Consider the following 23,968-nt stretch of genomic DNA (forward strand, 5'->3'; position numbering starts at 1 on the left):
AAAATTTCATGCCAAATACTGACGAATTAAATTTTTCAATTATTTGTAAATCATTGTGAATTAGTATATAAGCATACTCTCACACTTTAGCAGCAAAAAATTTACCAGTTTATATTCAGAAGTATGCAGTAATTTGATTTTCAAACATTATTGATGAAGATTAAAATGCTATTCTTCAAAGCTTTTACAACCAACTGTCCATCACATCAGCATTTCTCAACCTTTTTCCACTCGCATGCCCCTTGACCTATCACCATTAACTCCAACTACTCCATTTTCACCCCTGTTATGTATATTTATTAATACCTACAACATCTGCAGGCACGGTAATAACATTGTAATACTGATAGGTCTTTAGTTATGCAAAAATGGTGTATTGGTAATTATTCATAATTAATTAAATTTAAAAAAATGGAATCACATATAATGAGAGACTGTTTCGCAGCCTTCAGTAATTTAAAATCCAGGTTGGAAGATAACAAACATAGTCTCAAGTCCGAACTCATGCTGGAAAATTTGTTCCTGTACTTACTTTTAAAGTAAGAGTAGAACAAGAAAGCACTATCCACTAATACAGTGGTTGTGAATGATAGCAGAATAGTGTTACAATTAATGTCTTGTTGAATAGTTCAAGATATTCTTCTTTTAAGTCAATCCCAAGGGGTTCTTTGCAAATAGTTACTTAAGTGACAACAGCTTTTTATCTTTGTTCTGTCATCTATCAATGTTCCCCATTACATCTTTTCTTCCCCCCCCCCCACATAACCCATATCGCATACCCCTAGGGACACACATACCACAGGTTGAGAAATATTGCATTACAACATCAAATTTTGTACAGCCTTTTTTCAGTATGTAATACAGTTACCTTTGATTAATGAACACTGAGGAATCTTAAATAACTTTCTAAAAAACGTGAGCTTAGAATGCTTTTTCCGAAATTCAGCAACAGCTCAGCAATTAAATTTAATCTCACTTAGAGCACAGTGAATGAGAAAAAATTAAGCACAAATTATTACTTTCATTAAATAGGATTGCAAAAATGTTAAATAACATTATCATAAACATCCACTTCAAGAAAGAAAAAAGAATAAAAGTGTCTACATACCAGACATGATATCCCCTAAAGTTTCATGGAGGGTCCTTGCAGGAGCAGCAACCATTAGCCCTTCATCTAATGATAAATTATGGGTAAATGAAGCTCCACAACTTGTAGCTATTGACACTGGAGATGATAAGGATACAGGTGAAACAGCTATTGATACAGGAAAAGCAGGAGATGCCATTCCACTAAGTGTTAAAACACCTGTTCCATCAATGGGAATGTTTCCAACCAAAGTGCAAGTTTCACCACAAGAGGAAGCAAGCTGTTGTTTGACTGCCTGTTGAGTTGCTTGTTGAGATATTAGAGATGGCTGACTTGTATTTAACAACTGCTGTTGAAGTTTGCTAGTTTTCCCTTTCAAAAGTTTAATATTTTTTTCATAATGCTGCGGCTGCTGTTGCCTTTTTGTTTCTTCCTGCATTGCTTGAGTTAACTGCTGATGCTGTGCCAAATGTTGCTGCTGCTGAAGCTGCTGCTGTAAGAGAGCTTGACCAACAGCTACAGGATCATACATTGGAATATTATGAGTTTGGGTACTATCTGATGTTAATTTAAAACCTCCCATTGCATGCATAATTCCAGCTATTGCTCCTTCGCAATATTTGGTTCCTCTTAGAGTTAGATTTTGAGTAATTTCAGATAAAACAAATTGTTGCTGTGAATGCTGATGCAGTAATTGTTGCTGCAACTGCATTTGCTGCTGCTGTTGTTGTTGTTCCCGCTGCTGTTGTTGTTGCTGCTGCTGCTGCTGTTGTTGTTGTTGTTGTTGTTGCTGCTGCTGCTGTTGTTGTTGTTGCTGTTCACTGAAAACAATATTTCTCAAATTGATTTCTTCAAAATGATCTTGTGGGTCAATTGTCTCATTCTGCAACTGGCTTGACTGCATCTGGAAAGGCTGTTGTTGTAATACTTGTTTCATGACTGCTGTTTTAGCTTGTTTTGCTGGTTTACCAACGCGAGACTTGCAATATTCAGCAGCTGGTGTGGTCGTTGTAATTACAGATTGCTGCTGGAGAGCTTTTTGTTGCTGTTGATAAAATTGCTGAGCATGTACTGCTTGAGGAACAGTAAGGGTATTACCAGCAGCAAGCGATGTAATAGAGGCAGCAGTTGATGTAGCAGCAGCTGATGTAGCAGCTGTGATCGCAGCTGATCGAAGAAAATGGCTTGACATGGAAGAAATGTCTGTAAGAGAGGACAAAGAATGAAGGTCTAGAACTGTACCATAATTGATGAGTACTTGCTGTGTATGTGCTCCTGACACATTGGGAAATGAATTTGAAGAGTTGCTGGAAAGAGTAGTTATTGTAGGAGTTCCTGTAACTAAAGTTCCCAGGCCTTGTAAGTTTTGATGATGTTGCTGATGTTGTGCTGTCAACAAGAGCTGTGCTTGAGCTTTTTCTTGAAGTTCTCGTTCAACCCGTTGCAATTCTTCAAGAATTTGTTGTTTCTGGAAAATCTGCTCTTCTGGACTGGGATGCAGCATCTCGGCTTTTTTCATCATAGAATTAATACACTGTTCAAGCCTTTCACTAGGTTTCATATCCGAGCTCATTATTTCAGATTCCATATTCCCCCCTCCTCCACTGACTACTACAGAAGAAGGTAATTCATTTTCCACCAAGCATTTTGGTGTTCCTGTTTCAGCCTGAATGGACAAAGAATTAACTTGTGCTGCAGCATTGCTTTTGCTACGATAATGATAACGAACATTTTCATAGAATGAGGAGGAGGGGGCCTCGTTATTTTTTATAAGAGAATTCTTCCTTTGAATAGATTTCTGCTTTGGTACGGATTGAGAAGAATTAGGTAGAGACTCGCGTAGAAGATCCTGAATGCGTGGACCTGCGTGCAAAACAATCAGTTCTATATACATGTATACATTCATACATACATACAAGTATAGCACTTTAATAATGCAGTTTATGGGTAAGTGCTCAAGCAGTATTTGACTTAAGGAATGTTTTAATGAAAGATCTTTTTTTTTTTTTTTTTTTTACTGAAAATTAAATTATCTAAAGCATGAAATCTTATATAATCAGGCAGAACTAAATAAGTATACTGTTATGTATATTAAAATTGTACAAATAAAATAAATATTCAACATCTCCAACAGCTGAAGTACAAATACTTCACTTAACAGGTGCTAATTCAGCAAATAATTCAAAAACACCTTGGAAAGAATTTCTCTTTTAAAATTTAAAACCAGCCCAGAAATTCAGCAACCAAAATATTTAACTCAAATTTAGTACTTCTCAACAATCTTACTCATTTTAAAGCTTAACTCAAAGTGCATTTTAAATACCTTATGTTAAAAGCTAGTATTTTATAATTTCATGCCTACTAAGAAAAAAAAAAAAAAAAAGAGAGAGAGAGAGAGAAACAACAATATAAGACACAAAAAATAATACCTTGTATGCTGTATGAATTATTGGATACAGAATTTTGCTCAGGCTCTTGGGGAGAAAAAACAGCAAGTCCATGAGGAGGAACTCTTGGTGCCTATTTATGATTTAAAACTAATTCAGTTAATCCAATAAGAAAGAAAATTATCTATATTTTGAATATACTTACAAGAAAATTTTTTATAAGTTTTGATGACTGTTGAAAATTTTCCATGCTTACATACTGGTGCAGCCACCACAGTTTGGCAAATTTTAACAGAAGAAAACGAATGACATCTTTTAATTGAGAAAAAGGGGGGAAAACCTACTATACATACACGCAGTGTTAAACCTCCCATTTTATTTATTGATACAATATATGAGATAAGGTGGAAGAAATTTAACATTAATCCTGATTCATTTTTTAACTGAATGATATATTTTTTATTTATTTTTCAAAGTCTATAATATCCATTATGAATAAATAGATTTTAATAAAATGATATTATGTATAAACAGACTTTTAGCATACATTTTTTAAAGGTTAAAAGAAAAATTAGTGAAGGCATAAATGCTATTACTATACTGACTACATTTTTACGAAAAGTATCGAAGTTTAGGTATTTCTCTTAATGGTAAATATTAAAAAATATGTTAAAATACAAGAACTTGAAGAAAAAAAAATCCCACTTTTTTAAAAAAAATTCATTAAAGCTACACAAAATTGCCAGTCAAAAACAAATATCTTCCACCCACATTGCATGTTTAACTTTTAAGGTTTTCATTACAAGGAAAAATAACAAAATAGCCACCGCTTAGACAAATATTTTACACAAATGTGCCTAAAAACTCCCATCTGAAACTATATCAAAAAAGAATTTTCAGTTTACTAATACAGTATAAATATAAATATTTTGCCAGGATCTTTTAGCAAAATATTTATTCAAGATTAATTCTTATATTTTGCTAAGATCTTTTTAGCAAATATTTAAGATTTTTCATTAATGATTATTTAAATACATTAATGAAAATTTTTTGACATCAAATAATTTTAAATTACTCTCATATACAGTAATGCAGCACTGACCTCAGTGCTTTCTAGAGAAGCATTAGGAATTTGTGTAAGGTCAGGAGGTGGAGGTGGAGATGCTAGCAGACTATTTGGGTAATCTAACAATAACTGTACAACAGCAGTGTGTCCACCTTTCGAGGCTTCTATGAGCATAGTTGAATTGTCCTGAAAAGAAATATTTCATAATAAGAATCTCTTAATCAATTACATAAATCATTCATAATAAACAATTAAAGCACTTAAAAATTATGTAAATACATTTGCTATTATAAGTCTTAATGACAGCACTAAAACTAGATTAAAAAAAAAAAAAAAAGACTACAGGAACACGACTTCTTTGTACGTTCTATTAAATTATGCACAATTTTTGCCACACTTCATTTAACACGTTCACAGCGGGGCAAATTTTTATTTTCTTTGCCGTAAGACGACGCTTGAATTTTTGCCTCGTTTCATCTGGCGGCGCACGATTATTACCTGTTCAGACTTGTATACAAGTTGTATGTTTGCTAACAGTTATTAATTATAATTGTTATTCAAAAAGTTTTTATAACAAAAAACTTTAATTTTTTTATTATCTTAACTTTCAGCGTCTAATAATACAATTGAATGCATACCATCGGTGGCACGCGTCGCCCGATAAGACAGCAGTGCGGGCCACCGGTGGTACGTGCCGCCCGATGAGACACACTAGTGCGGGCCACTAGTGGCCTGCACCGGCGTGAACATGTGAAACTTATTTCCACAAATTATTCTAATTTAATTAACTGATTCCAAAAGGCAAGTTGAAAATGACATAAAAAAATTGCAAATTTTGAAATTAATTATCCCAGTCAAATTTAGTGGTGCAGGAATCAAACTTCTTGTACTTTTATTTCTTCATAATGAGTATAAAACTTCTCAAACATAAACACAGACCATATTTAAAGTTAGATTTCGTTGTATGTCAAAAAAAATTTTTTTTTTTTTTCCTTTTAATCTGACATGGCAAAAACATGAATATTTTTATCATTTAAAACACTTCTGTAACTAGAAGTATATGACTATGACCAACTGCAAAAACCAGGTAAAGGGTATGTGTATATATTTCTAGGTACTGTCAGTTGCAATAAAAAACTGGGGTGTATTTTAACATACTACTAATAATAATTGAGCTATGCATTATGCAAGATACATATATACATGCAGCATGAAAAAATCTATTTTATAATCTGCTTAAGTCCTTCATTCTCTCTCTATGTACAGATATTAAGCAAAAAATAGTCAAAATAGATATTTCAGTTGAAATATTATACCCAAAAGTTTTTGCTATTACAGTACTTCATTTTATGAAGGAAAATTCACAGAGAAAAGTAAACAACATATTCTGAAAAAGTTGTAATACTGATAAATATGAAATTATTACTATTTTAATAAGAAAATTCACAGAGAAATTTAAACAAAACAAACTGATTCAAGAATATATTCAAATAAAATCCTATTCTGAAAAAGTTGTAATTTTCATAAATATAAAATGATTACTACTTTAATAAGGAAGATAATTTCACTATTTTTTCACTCTTTTTTCAAAGCAGATTATTTAATTATCAACATTGTTAAACTAAACACTCATTTTTCTTACGAAAAGTTATAATTTCATCGCAGCTTTTTTTTTTTTTTTTTTTTTTTTTTTTCTAATGAAACAAAGAACAAGGCAGCAGAAAAAAAAAAAATGAAACACTTTTGAAAGAGTTTTTCACAGCAATTACAAAAGCAACAATCTTCAAGAATCTCACTTCTTTAGACAAGCCAGATTCGTGTTGAATTAGATTGTTTAGTTCTTAGAAGTGAAACTACAGAGGCTGTTTGCACATTTTTAGATACTTTTGCTTTGCTAGGGGGAAAAAAAAAAATCTGCTTTTAAGAATTTTTTTAATGCAACTATATTTTTGAAAGTATAAATTATTGTCTGCTATTTGACAGTTTTGTTTTCATGCAAAATGTCACTTTAACCCTCCGAGCATTACGGGTTTAGCCCTGAAATTTCAAAGTTCCTCAAAATGTCATGAATAAGTGGTATTTTCTTTTTTAATTTAAAAATGACTCTCTCAATTTGTACCTTGATTCCTTTTCTTCCAATATACATCCAAACCAAAATCAGATACATTAAAACTAGCAGAAATATTCATGTATAATGAATATAGAAGGCAGCCTTGTATGCAGAATTTTCCGGCCGTAACGCTGAGAGGGTTAAAGAAGAGATGGATGGAAAGCTATGTTTATGTTATTTCCAAAGAAAATTTTTCGTATCTAGGTATTTAAAAAATGCTCTGAAATTCATGGTTTTTAGATATCTAAGGCTATAATAGGTAATGTTGCCAGTACTAAAGGAGAAAAAAAAGGTCAAAATTTAGCTTCAAACGGAAAAATTGTTCTAAATATATATCCAAGGAGAAAATGGAATATTTGTAATGTTGCAAAAGTAAGATATTTAATGTTAAACGAAAACCTGCCAAGTCACAGGACTGTTGCCAAATCATTAAAATATTCAATGTCAACTGTAAACAAAATGATTAATGCTGATTTGAATCTTGAAAAGGTGAAAAAACATAATGCGCATTGTCTTTTTTCATGACATATCGAGCTCCAGAATTCTTTATAAGAAACATTTATATGGACAAAAATGGAAAATGTTGTCACAATAGATGAATCTTGGGTGTACTTACATGACTGCAATAAAAAGAGATCCATCAAAGAGCAGAAAAAAATCTTAAAACATGGTTCAAGGAATCTAAAGGAAGTTTTTCTAAGGGGCCTACCATTACTGCTGGATTTTCATATGACGGCAAATTAAAAATAAAGAGAGTAAAAAAAAAATGTTAAAATCAACTCTATATATTATAAAAAACATTTTTAATTATGAATTATTTTCTCTTTACACATAATGTGATCAATCAATCAATAGAACTGCATCAAAATGAACGAAGCAGCAACACATCAAAATCTACTGTTAAATTTCTGGAAAAAATGGAACAAGAAATGGGTATCAAGACTATATCCTTCACTCAGATCCTTATTAAATCTCCTAATTTGTCACCAATGTTCCAATGACTTTGGAAAGCTGTTTGTAAGCAATGGGATAAAGTACCTCTTTCAATACAATAAAAGGGTTTATTGTCTTCGAAATTATGGCGTAGAAAGATAGTGAAGAATAAGGGTTATCGCATGAAACATTTAAAATATAATAATTTCAGATAAAATATTTCTGTAATTACAATGAAAATTGTCTAAAAAGTGTGCAAACTGCCAAACATGAAAGAAAATCATAATTGCCATAAGAATAACTCATGAATTTGGGGAAGGGAAGACAAATTTCCACATAACACTTTTCATTCACAGCCGCATTCTGATTAACTAAACGTTACAATAAAATAACATTTGTAACAAAATATACAAAAAATATATTTCATACTTTTAATTTATGTGTTGGATCTGCACCTTGAGTCAGTAGAACTTCTACAATAGGCAGATGACCACCAGCACAAGCAAGAGATAAAGGATTATGGTCATTATTTGTTGTTTGTTTGTTAACATCTGCACCTTTGGCTATGAGAAACTGTACAGTACAGAGATGACCTGCTCGTGCAGCTTTCATTAAAGGCGTCCTCCCTCCTTCGGACTCATGCTCCTGTAAATTTAAAAACAGATGGTTTAACTTAGTTTTACTTACATAAATCATTTCATACAAGGAAATGATTATAAATATAAATACAACTCTGTTAAGAATTGGGGGGGGACTAAGAATATTTTTTGTTAGCTATTATAACTAGGCAAGAAAATTAGTAATTACTTAACTATACCAGGGTTGCCACTCAAACAGGAGAATGAAATTCCCTGACTTTTCCAGGTTTTCCAGGTGTGTTTCAAGAAAATTCCAGTCTATCCGCGTAATGTACGTTGGCTGTGCTAAGAGGTAAATTAATTATGGTATTACTTGTATTGTGTAGCAAATTCACTTAATTATTCAATAAATCCCAGAGGACATTTATTCTTAATTATTCTTGGTATACTTTGTTTGATAATTTTGTTTAGTTTTCCACTTAAGAAACTTAATAAAATTTAAGATATATATATTGGATAACAAATGTATGTTTTATTTAATTATTACTCATGATCATCAGCAGTTCAACACGAGGCTAATCCGGTCCTTATAAATCACAACGCAATGCTAAATAGTTAGGTTAGATTTTAGGTAAATTTAATTTGCGTGAGGTATGTTCTTAAAACCTTAACACTTGAAAACACAAATATAATTATAATAGTTGTTGTTTTCTCCACTGAAGATTGAGATTAGAATCTTCCCAATCTGGAAAAAAATAAGGCTTTTTTTGCAGACATTCTGCAGCTAAACGAGAGAAAGAAATCTATTTTAATAAATTGAGATATTTTATATTTATTTTGCAGCATACATAAGGAAAAAATATGTGCATTAAATTTCGTGATGCTATGTCATCATACTGCTATAATTAATTTCAGGATTATGCCAGAGAAAATTTCCTGAAATTTGGAAATATTATTTACTAATAATAAATAAATTTAGAGGGAAGAAGCAACATTAACTTATATGAATAACATAAAAATAATTACTTAAAAATTGAATTAGAATAATCATCTATATTTTAGCGAATATAGTTATATTACATGTCTAGCCTAGATGACTGATTACTATTTTTTTATTTTACTGCAAAATGGCAAGGTATTTATTAAGAAAAAAAAATGGTTTAAAAAGATTTTGCGGTAAAATTCTAGTATACGGTAAGGCTTTGGCACGATTTTGAAAATTGTCGCCAAGACCAAAATGACCCGTTTACTGCGCATCAAGATGTTGCCAAATCCCATTATTATTCTAACCAAAGAACGTCTACGTAAAGAAGAAAAGGTTCCATACAAGTAAAATGCTATTACGCCGCTAGAATGCGGAGGGAAAATTTTCCAAGGGATTTGGCGACGGAACCTGGCGGTCAGAATTTCCCTCTCCGCGATGTGTACAGGAAATTGAGAAACGCGTGTTAAGAAGAAACGCTGTTTGACAAAAAGAAAACTACGAAAATCCGTTTTTAAATTACTGCGAAAAATCCAAGAAGAAACGTTTTATCAAAGGACGTTTCTTCTTGGATTTTTCGCAATAATTTTAAAAACGGATTTTCGTAGTTTTTTTTTTTTTCCCTCTGAAAATAACTAATCCATGAATTAATTTACTTGCGCGAAAAAATATTTTCTTTTCCTTTAGAGTTTAACCACTTGCGCTAAGACTAAACTTCACGGTTACGGTGCCGTGCGCTACAATATAACAAGCGGTAAAGTGTCTCATTTACGCCGCTCCGCATCTGCGAGTGCAATCCAGAGCTGTAACTCGAGAAATAAACAGTGTGCACCACGTTATTTTCATTTATGCGATAAATGCTTATCAACATGGTGTTCACGTCGCTCGCGGTTTGAGACGAAAGCATCTTGACGTGCGTGGCTCGTCTTTTTAGCGCAAGTGGTTAAAGAAATTTTAAACGATATTCATTTTATGAACTCTTGATAACGTGACCTTCGAACTTCGACACCGGTTTCGAGCTTTGGTGACAGATATATCAGACATGCACAGCTGTTTCCCTCTATGATGGAACGGAGCCACAGCCACGTCTGTTGCAGAGAGGTTTTCCTTCTTTACAATACATATTCTTTGATTCTAACCTCTATAGTACCGTATACTAGGATTAAACCCATTTTGTTTTATACGAGAACAGGTACTTTCTTTAGTTCATGCACTGCACATGCGATTCTCGAGAATACTGGAAACCAAAAGTTGCTTTGCCTTTCTAAAAGACAATCAAATTGGAGCTGCGAAAATTGGCTCTATGCCAGCTACCCGAATGACACTCACGTGATGCATAATTCGCCAAAAAAGTTACCTCTTCCGACGTCGGCGCAAAAATCTCTCTCTCTTTTTTTTTTTTTTTTTTTTTTTTTTTGCGGGATCGTTGTATGAACTTCCCTGACTTTTCCAGATTTTGACAAAAATACTTAAATTCCCTGACTTTTCCCTGAATATTTTGGTCAATTTTCGAATTCCCTGACTTTTCCCGGTTCTCCAGGTAGCGTGGCAACCCTGCTATACATACATATATATATATAAGTCATAAAATATGAAAGAAAATAACCTTAAATAATTGAAAGACCTTTTAATTACCAATTTTAGTTTGAATACAACACCCTTCAAAGGCTCAGTAATGCATGGCTTTTGCCTGCTGCATTTCACATTGCTGAGGCTTTTGCCGAATAGCTGTTCAGAATCAAAACACTCCAACTGCTACATTATACACATTCTTTCTCCGCCTGCTCATGCCTAAAACACATCTCTTGCATAGCTGTATATTTTACAATTAAAAACTTGACATGTATATATAGAAATTTAGAGTGCAGACTGCACCCATTGTGTTGAATGATTTCTAAGGAATGTGCTTCTAGAAAACTGTTTTTGTTCAGAAATAAAATATACTTCATTGTCATGCCAGCTACTCTTGATTGCAACAACGTCATTATACATTGTAATGCTATCACCAACTCATCACTGGAAAATTCTTTCTTCTCTCATCCATATCATCTAAATAGATCAGGTGGACACACACATATATATAATATAAAAATATGGAAGAAGAATTTATTACCAAATTAAACTTAATTAGAATGGTCCTTTAAATTCTTACTTTTAATTACACGCATCCCCTTTTCAAGGCTCCATATTGTGTCATGTATCATTATGCTTTTTCCCTGCAGTAACCAGAGTGTGAAATCTTTTGCTCAACTGCTAAGAAGAACTAAAAGAATTTCCACACTTATAGATAGTGCAGCAACTAACTATGCACCAATCTGCCTTTCTGCTGACAACATGTAGCTTAGCCTCTGCTAGGTATTCTCCCTTATGTAAGATGTAACCGCATATCTAAAATTCTGAAGCACATTAAGCACCCTAGTGTTAACCAATTAAGAGGATATCTGCTAAGACTTTCCAAACTTATAATAGTACTGCAACTAACTACACATCCTCTTATACTACTCTGCTTTCCTGCTGGCAACATGTCATTCAGCTTCTGCTGGCTATTTTCTCTTATGTGACATGTTATTGTAATCTAAAATTGTGTGGTGCGATTAACAACCTAGCATTTTACCAATTAAAAGGGTACAGTGGGTACCAATTAAAAGGGTACATATTTAAAAAAAAAAAAAAAAAAAAAAAAAAACAGCAGTTTGCTTTGCTGTATGAGCATATGACATCAAACTGGACTCACGATCATTTTATTATAATTCAATTAGATTATTTAAGTAGTTATAATATAATTCCGACAAATATTTATAGCTTTTTGGAAAATAATTATTTGATTTTGCAGTGTCTTAAAATTTACATGATTTTATGCTTTTAATACCTAACAATTAACGACACTAGTGAATTAATAAAAATTAGTAACTACTTTTTAAAAACATCTGGGACTCAAAAAGCCACTTCTCAGTATACTTACAAGTTTTGCATAAGCTTGCAAAAGCACATCAGCAACATCAGTATGACCATTTTCACATGCATACGTTAAGGCTGAATCACCAGTAGCTGTAACAGCATTTACATTAGCACCTATAAAATAAAAATAAAAAATATTAGGAAACTTTGCAGTTACATATTTACTATTTGAATAAAAATTTTTAAAATACTCACATGAATAACTGAAAACAGTACATGTTAATTCATATAGTATACATAATGAAAAATGGAAGTGAAATTTATGATATTAAATAGTATATTTATATTATAAAAACTTAAATAATTTAGATGTATAAAAAAATTATACACTGAGCTCCAGATTATTTGAAATCTGAAAATTCTAATTTAATTTGTATCCACCTCAGTGTAAATAACTGAAATTTTTCAATCGTATCGCACACATACAAAAAAGGCATCAAGATACTAAATGATTATTTTCCTCCGTAACTCAATGAATACTACAGGTAGTGTGGTATGAGATTTACTAATCACTAAAAATTCACATGTGAAAATGTTCTCAATTCTCATATTAAATGTGGCAAATTTTTTAAATAATTCCTTCCCTTTAATTCACCTTCATTTCACTGCAGTTAAAATGGGTTTTCAATGGAATGACGCATGTCATGAATTTAATACTACTTACCTGCACTTATAAGATATTTGACAAGCTCAAGATGGCCTTCTTGTGCAGCCTCCATTAGTGGTGTACTAGCACCTAATTCTATATCAGCACCAGCTTTTACAAGAAAATCTGCAACTTCTAAAAACCCACCACAGCATGCTAACGTCAAAGCAGTTTCCTGAGTCTCTTCAGTTTGAGCATTAATATCAGCTCCTGGTAAGGAGGAAAAAATTGTAAGAATGCAATGACAGCAATAGGTTTCATTTCTACAGAGTTTTTTTAAGTATGATCAGATTCCTAGAAAATACCTGAAAAAAAGGCAAAAGATTCTGTTTTAAATTAGCAGAATGAAGGACTGCCATTGAGGAAAAGAGTATTTTATTCTGTCCTTACTTACAGATATCAATCAAAAACATCCTTAAATTGCATTTGATAACGGTCAAAATGGATATTTTCATTGAATATGCTGCCTGAAACTTTTCGCGATTAATATACTTCCTTTTTACTTCGTACAAGGAAGTAAAAATCTACTCTTGCCCACTGTTCTGCGGGTGGTGGTCGCACTGTGAAACCATCGCGCATCTAGGATTTGAAACTTACCTAGATAGTAATGGGGAAAAACTTATTTTTCTCTGTGCTCTGATGAAATTTACGAATTAAAAAAAAAAAAAAAAATGTATGTTGGAATTGCATAATATATATATATTTTACAAAGTAAATTGTCAGAAAAATTAAAAAATAAACATTTACATAATTTTTCTATAGCAGTGAAAATATAAGTACCTACATAATAAAGACGTTTGGCTACATGGATTAAAAAACTCAGTAAAATAAGGATTAAAAAAAAGACTGGGAGAAGTTTTTTTTTTAATTTCAAAGAACAAATATTTTTTGTGACACTGTTCAAAGCATGTTTTGTTTTTTTGGTACATGCATAGACCCACACTGCAAGTTTCGCACATGTAGCTTCTTCTATGAGGTTTCTTCTTTGTGCTATAAAATGCATACCGATTGGATCTGAATTTCACTGGTATATGTCCAGCGTTATTTAGTTTCTTTTCATCTGGCACATGAAATTTGTGGTTTTTTTATGTTAATGGGTGGATGCTTGGTCTTGTTGGCTTTGGTACAGATCATTCATTTCCTATTCATACTTATTTTATTTGTATTTCGTCCCAAAACATTCAGAAAATAATTTTAATTTAAATAAAACTTTACGCAATTTCTATTTTTAATTATAGCAAAGTATATTTACATTAAATTTAAATTACAGGAAATAATTTATAAAATCACAATACTAGCGTGAGGAGCAAGTGTGTTGAGGTCAGAGAAAAATCTCTGGAAAAGAAAGACCTTTTTACTGGGCAGGTGCACGTATTGTTTAGTAATAAAATAACTCTGTGGTTTCAAAACCACTTACTTATATCGGGGTAAAAATAAACATTCCTATTTGAGAAGCAAGCAAATGCCATTGTGAAAAGCGGTGGTTTCAAGGCGCAACCACCGAGCCTCTAGAGTAATGTGAGCATTTTGACACAATGCTTTAGTGTTGCAGTTGTCGCACTCTGAAACCACAAAGCAAATGCCATACATATAGAGGATTTTTTATATGTGCAGTTTAATCATTGCTATTTTTTATTGTTTATGATAGAAATCATGATGTGAGATGAATAACTTTTGAAATTTAAAGTTGTTTATAATAATAAAAAGAAGTTATTTTGTCTCATGGAAAACAAATTTTAAAAAGCATCCGATTTAAAGTACTAAGACTTAAAAAATGTATGATTCTGCAGTCATTTTGTGTTATTTAGAGGTAAAAGATCAGTAAGCAATTGATTTTCACTCAAAAATTTCGGAAGGAAGAGAAAAAAAATTCGAAAATTGGTGATTTCAAGGCGCGACCACCGCGCGTCAAAGTGTTAAATTCTTGATAATTCTACAATTATTGCATGCAGATTAACTAAAGGCATAAAATCCTTCAGCGGAACATAAGAAAACATAAGTCAATCACTTTTAAAGCAAAAAATGCAGAATTTACCAACACATAAGAATAAAAAAGCTGACCTCACCAAGCCCAGTAATAAAATGGATATTTATATAATTTATTACTTAGCTGTAGCTTAAGTATTCAGCTTTTTAAATTACTCATAAACTTTTGATGCAGCCAATTGCAACCTAAAAGGAAGGTGCTCAACTACATATTACAGCACTCCCATACACAAAATTTCAGCATTCTGAGGCTACTTGTTTTTTAGTTATGCGAGATACATACATACCATACAGACATTCATGGAAAAAGCTCTCCTTAATCCATTTTAAATGTTTTTTTTTTCAACCTTGTTTTCGGGAAAAGAGACCTTTATTCTGACCTTACATACACGTCACACAAAAACATAGTTCAGATAGATTTAAGAATAGTCAAAATGAAAATTTTCATTGAAATACGATACCTGACATTTTTCACAATTGCAATACCTCCTTTACTTCATACAAGGAAGTAAAAATACACAAGGTTACAAAACTGTATATGTCTGTTATTTGGTAGAAAACACAGAATACCTACTTTGGAAAGACATAACTTTTTACTTATAAAAGCATTAATGATGCCAGTCCTTCTGTCAAGAATAAAAACTACAAAATCTAGAAGAAGCTACCACTGTTTAGTGGTCTTTCAAGTTTAGCTCAGAAAACCGAAGAATGGTTGGGAAAAAAATTCTGATGAAAACAGTGTATCAGTAAAGCGGTGACAAACTTTCAGGAAAGATAGAGTACATCTAGACGATGGAAAATCACATTGCAATGCATGGTCAGAAACGCTTTCCTGGTGCGATAATGACAACACAAAATGCAAAAAAGAAAGACACAAACAGTGAGACAAGATGTGCTTTATTATGTTTAGTACAGCAGAAACCAACAAATAAGAACCAAAACAAACAAAGATTGTCATTAAAAGAAGGTGTTCGAAATTACGACTACAGACCGTGATGCAGGACTCACTCCTCCGGCAGTCCGGGTTGTAATTTCGAACACCTCTTTGACGGAAATCATTATCTCTTTATGCTGTTCTTTCTTTGTTTCTGTTATACTCTGGATAATAAACATGTTTTGTCTCCCCCCGTTCATGTTCTTTCTTTCTTGATTTTTGTGTCGTCACTAGCGTGGCAGGAAAGTGTTCCCAAACATGCATTCCTGTGTGATTTCCCATCATCTAGGTCTACTTTCTCTCTCCTGAAAGTTTGTCACTACTGTACTGATACACCCTGTATATGAACTAGAATTGATTTCTGAATAAATATAATTTAGATAAAATAATTTATTTTCTTTCACTTCCTAGCATAAATACTACATAAAATCCAACTACAAAAAATTATCTATATTATTTTTATTATCACCTTGACTAAGTAAAAGCGCAACCATTTCCTCATGTCCCTCTCTTGCAGCTTCCATCAAAGGAGTATAACCTTCATCATTAACTTCTTCTATATTTGCCCCTCGATCTAAGAGAAGCATTGCGAGTTCAACATGGCCTCCACAAGCAGCTAATGTAAGAGGGGATTCAAAACTGTCTGCAGGCATATTAACCTGAAATAACAAATTACACTTTGACTGGAAATTCAATAGAATACTAAATACTTAAAACAACTAAAAAAAATGTTACATTTTGGATATCCCAAAGTGATCAATCATTGTAAGAGCAATGTCCACTAGCTTGATGGTTAATTTCATGTTTATTAGAAGTGGCCGAGCGGTAAATACGCCAAACACTGGTTGTTAGGTCCAAGGTTCAAATCCCATGTTTGACTGCTTGGTCATTTTCCCCATGTGTAACGTGTGCACAAACCAGCTTCCCCTAGAAAATCCTCCATGAAGGCATCTCTTCCCTTAGGCAGTACCTAGTACCTTAGTACCATTTATTGAATATGACATATTACCATAAAATACCGTAGATAATGATAATGGCCATTTCATTACTGAATAAAAGATATTTAGGTAACTATCATCATAGCATACTTACCATATTAAAATACTTACCATAATTACCATAATTGAATATGCCATATTACCATAAAATACTGTAGATAATGATAATAGCCATTTCATTAATGAATAAAAGATATTTAGCTAATTATCATCAGAGCATACTTCCCAACCCATGACACTCAAAAATCGGGCGATTTTTCTCAATAATCAAAAGATTTTTTAAATGATAAAAATCTTTTCTTTAATAATGAATTAACTTAAATTAGTTACTAATTTAATATCGGAAAGTTCAGTTACTAATTCTTAAATGCAAACAGTACAAAAATACTTAAATGTAAAAAAACATTTTTATTTACAGCTTTAAACAAAAACTTAATCAGTTTTCATTTAAATGCCATGAACAGTGGCACGAAAGAAACTTTATAATTTTGTTCACAGCAATTGCCATGTAGGCCTCTTTTTGCTAATAAAAGTTTTCTAATGTGTCATTACTAATATTATACCTAAATTTAGAACTTGTTTTTGTGACAACAGTGACAATCCTCTTGCATTCTGCAATACTATGGGGAACTGTCAGGATGGCCAACATTATTCTAGACAGCTCACTATACTTTAAAATTCCATCAGTACCCTTCAGTTTTCCAATTAAACTCCATTAGGTGTCAATTCTAGCTGATTTTACAATTTTATCCAAGTTGTCTAATTGTAAACTGCAAAATTGAGATTGCAATTATCAGTTGCAACCTCAATAACATAATATTTCATGACTAAATGAAGTAAAACTGAAAATCTACCCAAAAATATCTTGTACCAGAAAAAGATCCATTTGCCAGAACAGAAACATCTGCAACTTTAGTATGTAAAATCACATCTGATTGGAAATTTATGTAATATGTAGTCACATACTCGACAGAAGTAGCTTCATAGTGGAAATAAAAATTATTTTTGTCTTCCTATGAAAGTTCTTCCACTACTTTGCTAGCTGCAGCCACAATTACGAAATCTTCATCTTTCTTCTGATTTTCTATTTTAGCATAAATCACATCATATATAAAATTAGAAGACAAAAAGATTGATTTTATAAACTTTGATAAAATGTCTTTAAACAGATCATAAATCACTGGTTCCAAAGCTTGAATTAACGGAATTCTGCTTCTTAGAACTGTGTAAAGAACATCAAATGATGGCAAAATGAATTGTACAAAAAAGCAAAAAGCTTTGCTGAGGTTCAAAGACAAAAACGGAAATATTCGTCCTTCACAAGATAAACTACAATAATTGGAAAATGTTTCCCTTCTTGAGCAATTTTTTAAGCTGACAGAAATTTTTATCAGCTTTACACTTATATTTTGTAGCATTATTTTGTGAACTGCCAATTAAATTGTTTACTGGTGCAGAAATTACATTTTCTCAAACCTATTTTTAGCAGTGGAAGTAGTAATTTTTTAATACAGCCTTTTATCTAGAACTCTAGAAGCATTTACTGCTTCTTTAAAAAATGAAAGAACTGGCTGCCATTGGTCGAGGATTCTTGGTACGCATGTCTTTAAAGACAGTCAGCGTGTACATTATACGCTTCAAAATTTTTCTTATTTCAGTATTATGCAGCTGTTGGAATTGTTTCAATTTTTACTTCCTTTTAGAATGCCTTTCAAGATAACAATAAATATCAGCATTGAAACATGCCTGCAACAGCAGTATTCAAGCTTAGCATTGCTGGTGCATTATCAGCATCAAGTGCTAAGCAATTATCCTGAGGAATTGCATTATCTTATAAAGTTTTAATAAATAGCTGTGCTATATTAAAGTCTGTCTAATGTCCTTCTAAAGTGGGGAGAGAAAGTAAACTACACTCAACGTCTGAAGACACTGGATTAAAAAAAGAAACAACATTAGATTTGCTTTTATTGCTTCCATTCATAGAGAGCAGAATGGAACTGTTTTAATGCAATCGGTAACTGAAAATTAAATTTCCATACCCATTTCTTTAACAGCTGCAGTCATTTTGGCCCTTGCACTTGAGTATTTCATAATGATGCAGCTACCAGGAAAGCATTTTTCTAAATAAAGCAGCAGCATGATCTGATGCAATCAGCAACATGTTGTGCTTCAGTAAAAAGGCAGAAAACAGACATTCAGTATTAATGACTTTTTGGTCCTTTGCTTCCACAGAAAGATTTTTTTTTTTTTTTCCAATGGAACTCATGTTGTTATTTACATATGCAAATGTTCAAGAACATCAGCCCTTCCACCATGCAAAACTGAAAATTTGCAATGACAAATGGTACACGCTGCAGATGTTTTACATTTCCTTGAGGAAATAAAAGGAGGAAAGACATCTGTGTACGATTTTTGAAAAGTACACAAAGATTTTACCTTTTTCACAGACATAAGTAAAACAAAAGATCGTAATTTTTTAATCTATTTCTCGAAAGCAGGTGCACTCACACCGTTTAGCAAAGATGAATAAAATAACAACCTCGCTCTTGCTTTGTGCTCACTGGCTAACATGTCAGACGAAACGCAATGGTGCCCCATGCGTTTTGGAGAACTAGAACACGACGTTTTCAGACATGTGCTCTCACTCGCAAAGCACAGGTGAGCCATAATTTCTCCCTGATAAAATGACTTTGATTTTCTTTCATAAGTAATCTAGAGAAAAACAAAGTGTTTTCAGATACCCCAAATCAATTTTTTTTCAAAGGAAGAGGTGGTGCAAATAACAAAGTATTAAACCAAGTTACCTCAAAATCATAAGAAATTTTAATGGCAGGACAGCTGTCAGAAATAAGGAGTCATGCGTCTAAAACGGGAGAGGTGGTAAATCTGTTACAGGCAAGGGAAAGACCCCAAGCAAGCAAATTTATTCATGGGAAATTAAGTAATAAATAAAGTTGTAAAATCCTACTGTAGAATCATATAATCTTTTGAAAGAGGTCATATCTCTTATACGAAGGAGGGAGGCAGACTCTTACTAAGAATTAGAAGATCGAAAATTTTCTAAGCAGGAAGCCATGAAACAAAAACATAATGGTTAGAACTACAGGTATAAAACCACAGGTATAAAAAAATAGCAGCTTAAAAAATCTCAACAATGATATATAATTTTTTTTAAGTCAATGCTTTCTAGAAGGAAGAAACATTTTAAACATATTGCATGTAATTTTACTAAAAGACCAACAGTTTCCTGGACAGCAGGATTCATTAATCACCAAAAGGAACCTCTTGAATATAACGCATATAATTTACAGCAATTCCAGCAATTTTGGATTCCACAGACAGCAGACACAGACTGTAATATACAGAAACATGTCAAGAGTTAAACAATTTTATCATTTAATTCAATGGCATAACTTATTCTACAAGTCGAAGCATATCTGTACGAATCAACTCATAGTGAGGCTTCTGCGAAGAGCTTCATCTAACAAAAGCCGACTACGAGATAATTCGTAGGATCCTTTTTTAACAAAAATCCTGTCAACTTTGTAATGATTGTTACGAATCATAACTAGTATTTTTAATAACATAATATGATTAAACCGATTTGGCTTCTCGGACCGGAATCCAAAAAGTGCCGTGGCAATCAACGTGTTAATTAGGAAATCTAAAACAAAGTTGGTAGAATCTCAATGAAGTAAACCAAAACTTGTAAACAACTTATTATTTAGAGAACTGATAACTTACTGAAAAAAAAAAAAAAAAAAATCTTTAAAATGTATTTCATTTGTAATAAATTACCAGTGCCTTTAAAATCATTTAATAAACTTTTTGAGCAGCAAAGAGCTGCAATTAAACAATATTTATTTAGCTAAATTCACATAATTATTTATTTGCATCTTTGTTTCAACATCCCATTCATACGAATAACACATAGATTACCAATAAATAAATGAAACTTTTAAATAACAAGGTATCAAATAACAAAAAATCTTATGACTGGATAAAAGCACATATGCATAAGGGTTAATAATATAGTTGTATAAACATCTAAGACATAACAGGAGCTAAAAACAAATTTACATTTTAGAAACATATTCAATCAAAAATTATTTGATTAAAATACTTACTTGTGCACCTGAATCTAGTAACAAGCGAGCAACTTCAACATGGCCATCCATTGAGGCTTCCATAAGTGCAGTGTGCATTTCATCTGTTTTATGTTCTCTATCGGCACCAGCTTCCAAAAGGAAACGAACCATTTCTAAATGGCCTATAGAAGGGAAAGAAAATTACGAATAAAAGTTTTAAACTCCTAAACAAAATTATGAAATTTTAAACAATAATTCTAAAAACATTCACATTCATAAAAGAAGCCCTTTTAGAAGAAATAAAGAATATACACTCTTTGATTCCCCTTCCCAAATCAAAAGAATCAATAAAATTCAGTAGCAACAAACCTGATTCTACATGACGAGAAGAAATTAGTCACTTGACACATGAAATTATTTCATTCTACTTACAATTATTTATCCAAAACAACCATATATAACTACCATTATCCCTGCACAGCTAGATTCCTGAATGTCCTCCTACTCATCTATGTTAGCAGGTGTGATGTCACATGCTGGATGACTTCAAGCATACTTACCCACAGAGCATCACTGTCCCCACCCCATACTGCTTCTTTCTGATGTATGATTTGTTGATCCCTCACAGGGTGTAAGGTCTGGACTTCAAGGTGGCCAAGGATAGAATCCAAAATAATGTTCAGGCAAAACACTACCTTCTCCCACGTGATCAAAATATGATGACTTGGCAACTTCATACCAAACCATTCACAAAACTTACCCATCACTTATATCATATTTTCATTGTTGTGCTTCCATTCATAGACCCATACATTTATCACTATGAGATCCTCTAAAGTGAAGTTGCTGGCATCTGTCGCTATTCTTCACCAAGCACAGAAAGGTGAGATAATGAACTGGTCAACACACAAACATTATTCTTACAATGAAATTTACACGAAGAGCACTGTTGCAATATCAATGATCATGACATGAGCTTTAAATCTTAACATCTTACTATATTACACTGTTATATGCATTTAGTTCAGGTGTAAAGGGACTTTCTGGCCACACTGTTCAAATCCCTTTCGATTAAAATACAGATGACATAATGTAAAAAAAGAACCTTACCTTAAAAGCAGGATGGCAAGATATTTTTGGACCTATTAAATTATTCTTCACATAAAATCAATAAAATACAGGTATACCTCACATTCACCCTTTGATCAATTCAGTTTTGCTATAGCCCAATTTTTTAAACCAATACAAATTCTAAATTAATAAATTTTTATTAGTAACAATTATTAATTATGCCCTAACCATAACATGTATTGATTGAATGCAGTATATTGGCAAAAAATTTTAGCTAAAGTAATAGGAAAAAGCCTAAAAGTAGAAGGTAATGTTAAAAATTTATGTTGCTCACAGATTGAGTATACGTAAAAATCACAAATTCAGTATACGTAGGTTCTGTAGTTTATGGGCTGTAATTACAATCCTTGGTGGTTTTATTATATATATTTTGATGAAAATCCTAAAAGCGTATTGCTAATTTGCAAGCGTTTTAATGTCCATTTTTCCTTTAAATTCTTGGTTAATTTTAGGTTAATCAAAATTGCAATAACAACCTTGTATTTAACATACATATATTAAAACAATCGATTTCGAGGGCAGCTAAAGGTCCCTCCTCATCAGAACAAAATTACTAGAAAGGGAAAAAAAGAAGAAAAATAAAGCATTGGCAAAGGAGTCTCAGAAACACATGGTCGTTATCAGCACCGCACGTGGTCGTAACCAGATTTCGAATCAGAGTTATACTAGCCGCCTACTTTTACTGAACCAGGCTATCTGATCAAACATATAACACATAGACTAGAAGGCAAAAAAAAATAGGGAGCAAGGGGCAACTGCACCTTCACACATCAAGTCTGAACCTCGAATAAAGGGAAAGCAACCTCTGCAACAGCTTTTTATGTGCGAGGAGGCGACGCCATCTATCGGCAAAAACAATAACCAAGAATTATGTTAATAGAATTTTAAAGGTGTTAGGAAGGACAGGATTGGACTTAAAATCATTCACTAAACATGCTAAATCCTTCTGAATACGAAAAGCCTCAAGAAAATCCAATTAACCAACGGAAGAAGCCTTTTGGTTAATTTTTGCAGATACAAAGTCAAAATTATGATTAAATTCCCAACTATGATATGCTATTGAAGACTTGTTAATTTCCCCTTTTCGGACATAAGATTCATGTTCCTTGATACGAAACTTTAATGCTCTTTTTGTTTGGTCAATATATCTCAAGCCACACTGATACGATGTACTATAAATTCCCCAAGAATTAATGTCAGAAACGCAATCTTTTAACATCGAACCCTGAATTTTATTGATAGGGGAGAAAATGACTTGAAAATTGAATTTCAGGAGAATCCGTGCAACTTTATAACTAACAGAAGGATAAAATGGAAGCACAACAAGGTCATTAATATTATTTCTAACAGTGGAATGTCTTCTTTGATGGGAATCTGAAAATAATCATAGCTTGTTATTTTTCAATTAATTTTTCCTGTGCATTGTTAGGTGTTTCAATGTTTTTTGACTGTTAACGCTATTGGACTAATTCTTTTGAAATGATGTCTTTTTAAACTGCTATTGCTTGCTTCATTTTAATTGTCAAAGATTTTAGTTAATTTTCAGTTTGATTCAGTCAGTCAATGATTATAGTTCTGTTTGTTGAACTTATTTCATCAGGTTCTAATCATTAATAAAAGATATGATCTATCACCACTAAATTTTGATACGCTGGTATTTAAGATATCTAGTGTTGCTTTAATTTTTAAGTCTATATACTTCAAAGACTGTATCAATATTTTCATTTTCATTAAAATAACATACAACATGAAACATCTGTAGACTCATCCAGTACTAGAGAAAATGATGATTTATTAATTTCAGATTCCATTTTTCAGATTTGAACAATTCATACAAAATGACTTTCTTTACAAATGCTGCGCATTTTGCCCTGTGTAAACATAAAATCTCAGATGACGAATTTGACACCTTTTCTTACACATTTCACTAAAATGGTTGACAACCATATTGATGCATGAAAAACAATAAATACAAAAAGTTTAAATTTATTTATGCTGCTCACTTTTCAAATCATTTTTTTATATGTGATTGGATTTTATAAATGATCAGCAGGATTTGTAGAAAATTTTTCTTATGCTTTAAA

The 23,968-nt window shown here is 32.3% G+C and overlaps 1 protein-coding gene across 8 annotated transcripts in view; it reads right to left on the bottom strand.

Annotated features, from left to right (window-relative positions):
* Positions 1-23,968, bottom strand: part of mask (multiple ankyrin repeats single KH domain) — a 169,109-nt gene that overhangs the window by 105,181 nt on the left and 39,960 nt on the right. For 7 of the 8 annotated variants that reach the window (XM_085819879.1, XM_085819881.1, XM_085819878.1 and 4 more), the window contains exons 8-15: positions 20,793-20,935; positions 16,137-16,326; positions 12,766-12,957; positions 12,106-12,215; positions 8,013-8,228; positions 4,577-4,726; positions 3,517-3,607; positions 1,109-2,950 (exon numbers count right to left, since the gene is read on the bottom strand). In XM_085819879.1, the coding sequence (XP_085676005.1) occupies positions 1,109-2,950; positions 3,517-3,607; positions 4,577-4,726; positions 8,013-8,228; positions 12,106-12,215; positions 12,766-12,957; positions 16,137-16,326; positions 20,793-20,935 (2,934 nt within the window). The remainder of the gene's footprint in view (positions 1-1,108; positions 2,951-3,516; positions 3,608-4,576; positions 4,727-8,012; positions 8,229-12,105; positions 12,216-12,765; positions 12,958-16,136; positions 16,327-20,792; positions 20,936-23,968) is intronic. The other variant, XM_085819884.1, reaches the window with a different exon arrangement.

This window comes from Stegodyphus dumicola, chromosome 7 (genome assembly GCF_044657685.1).
Source record: "Stegodyphus dumicola isolate Sdum_Otavi_A_Nest chromosome 7, ASM4465768v1".
NCBI lineage: Eukaryota > Metazoa > Arthropoda > Arachnida > Araneae > Eresidae > Stegodyphus > Stegodyphus dumicola.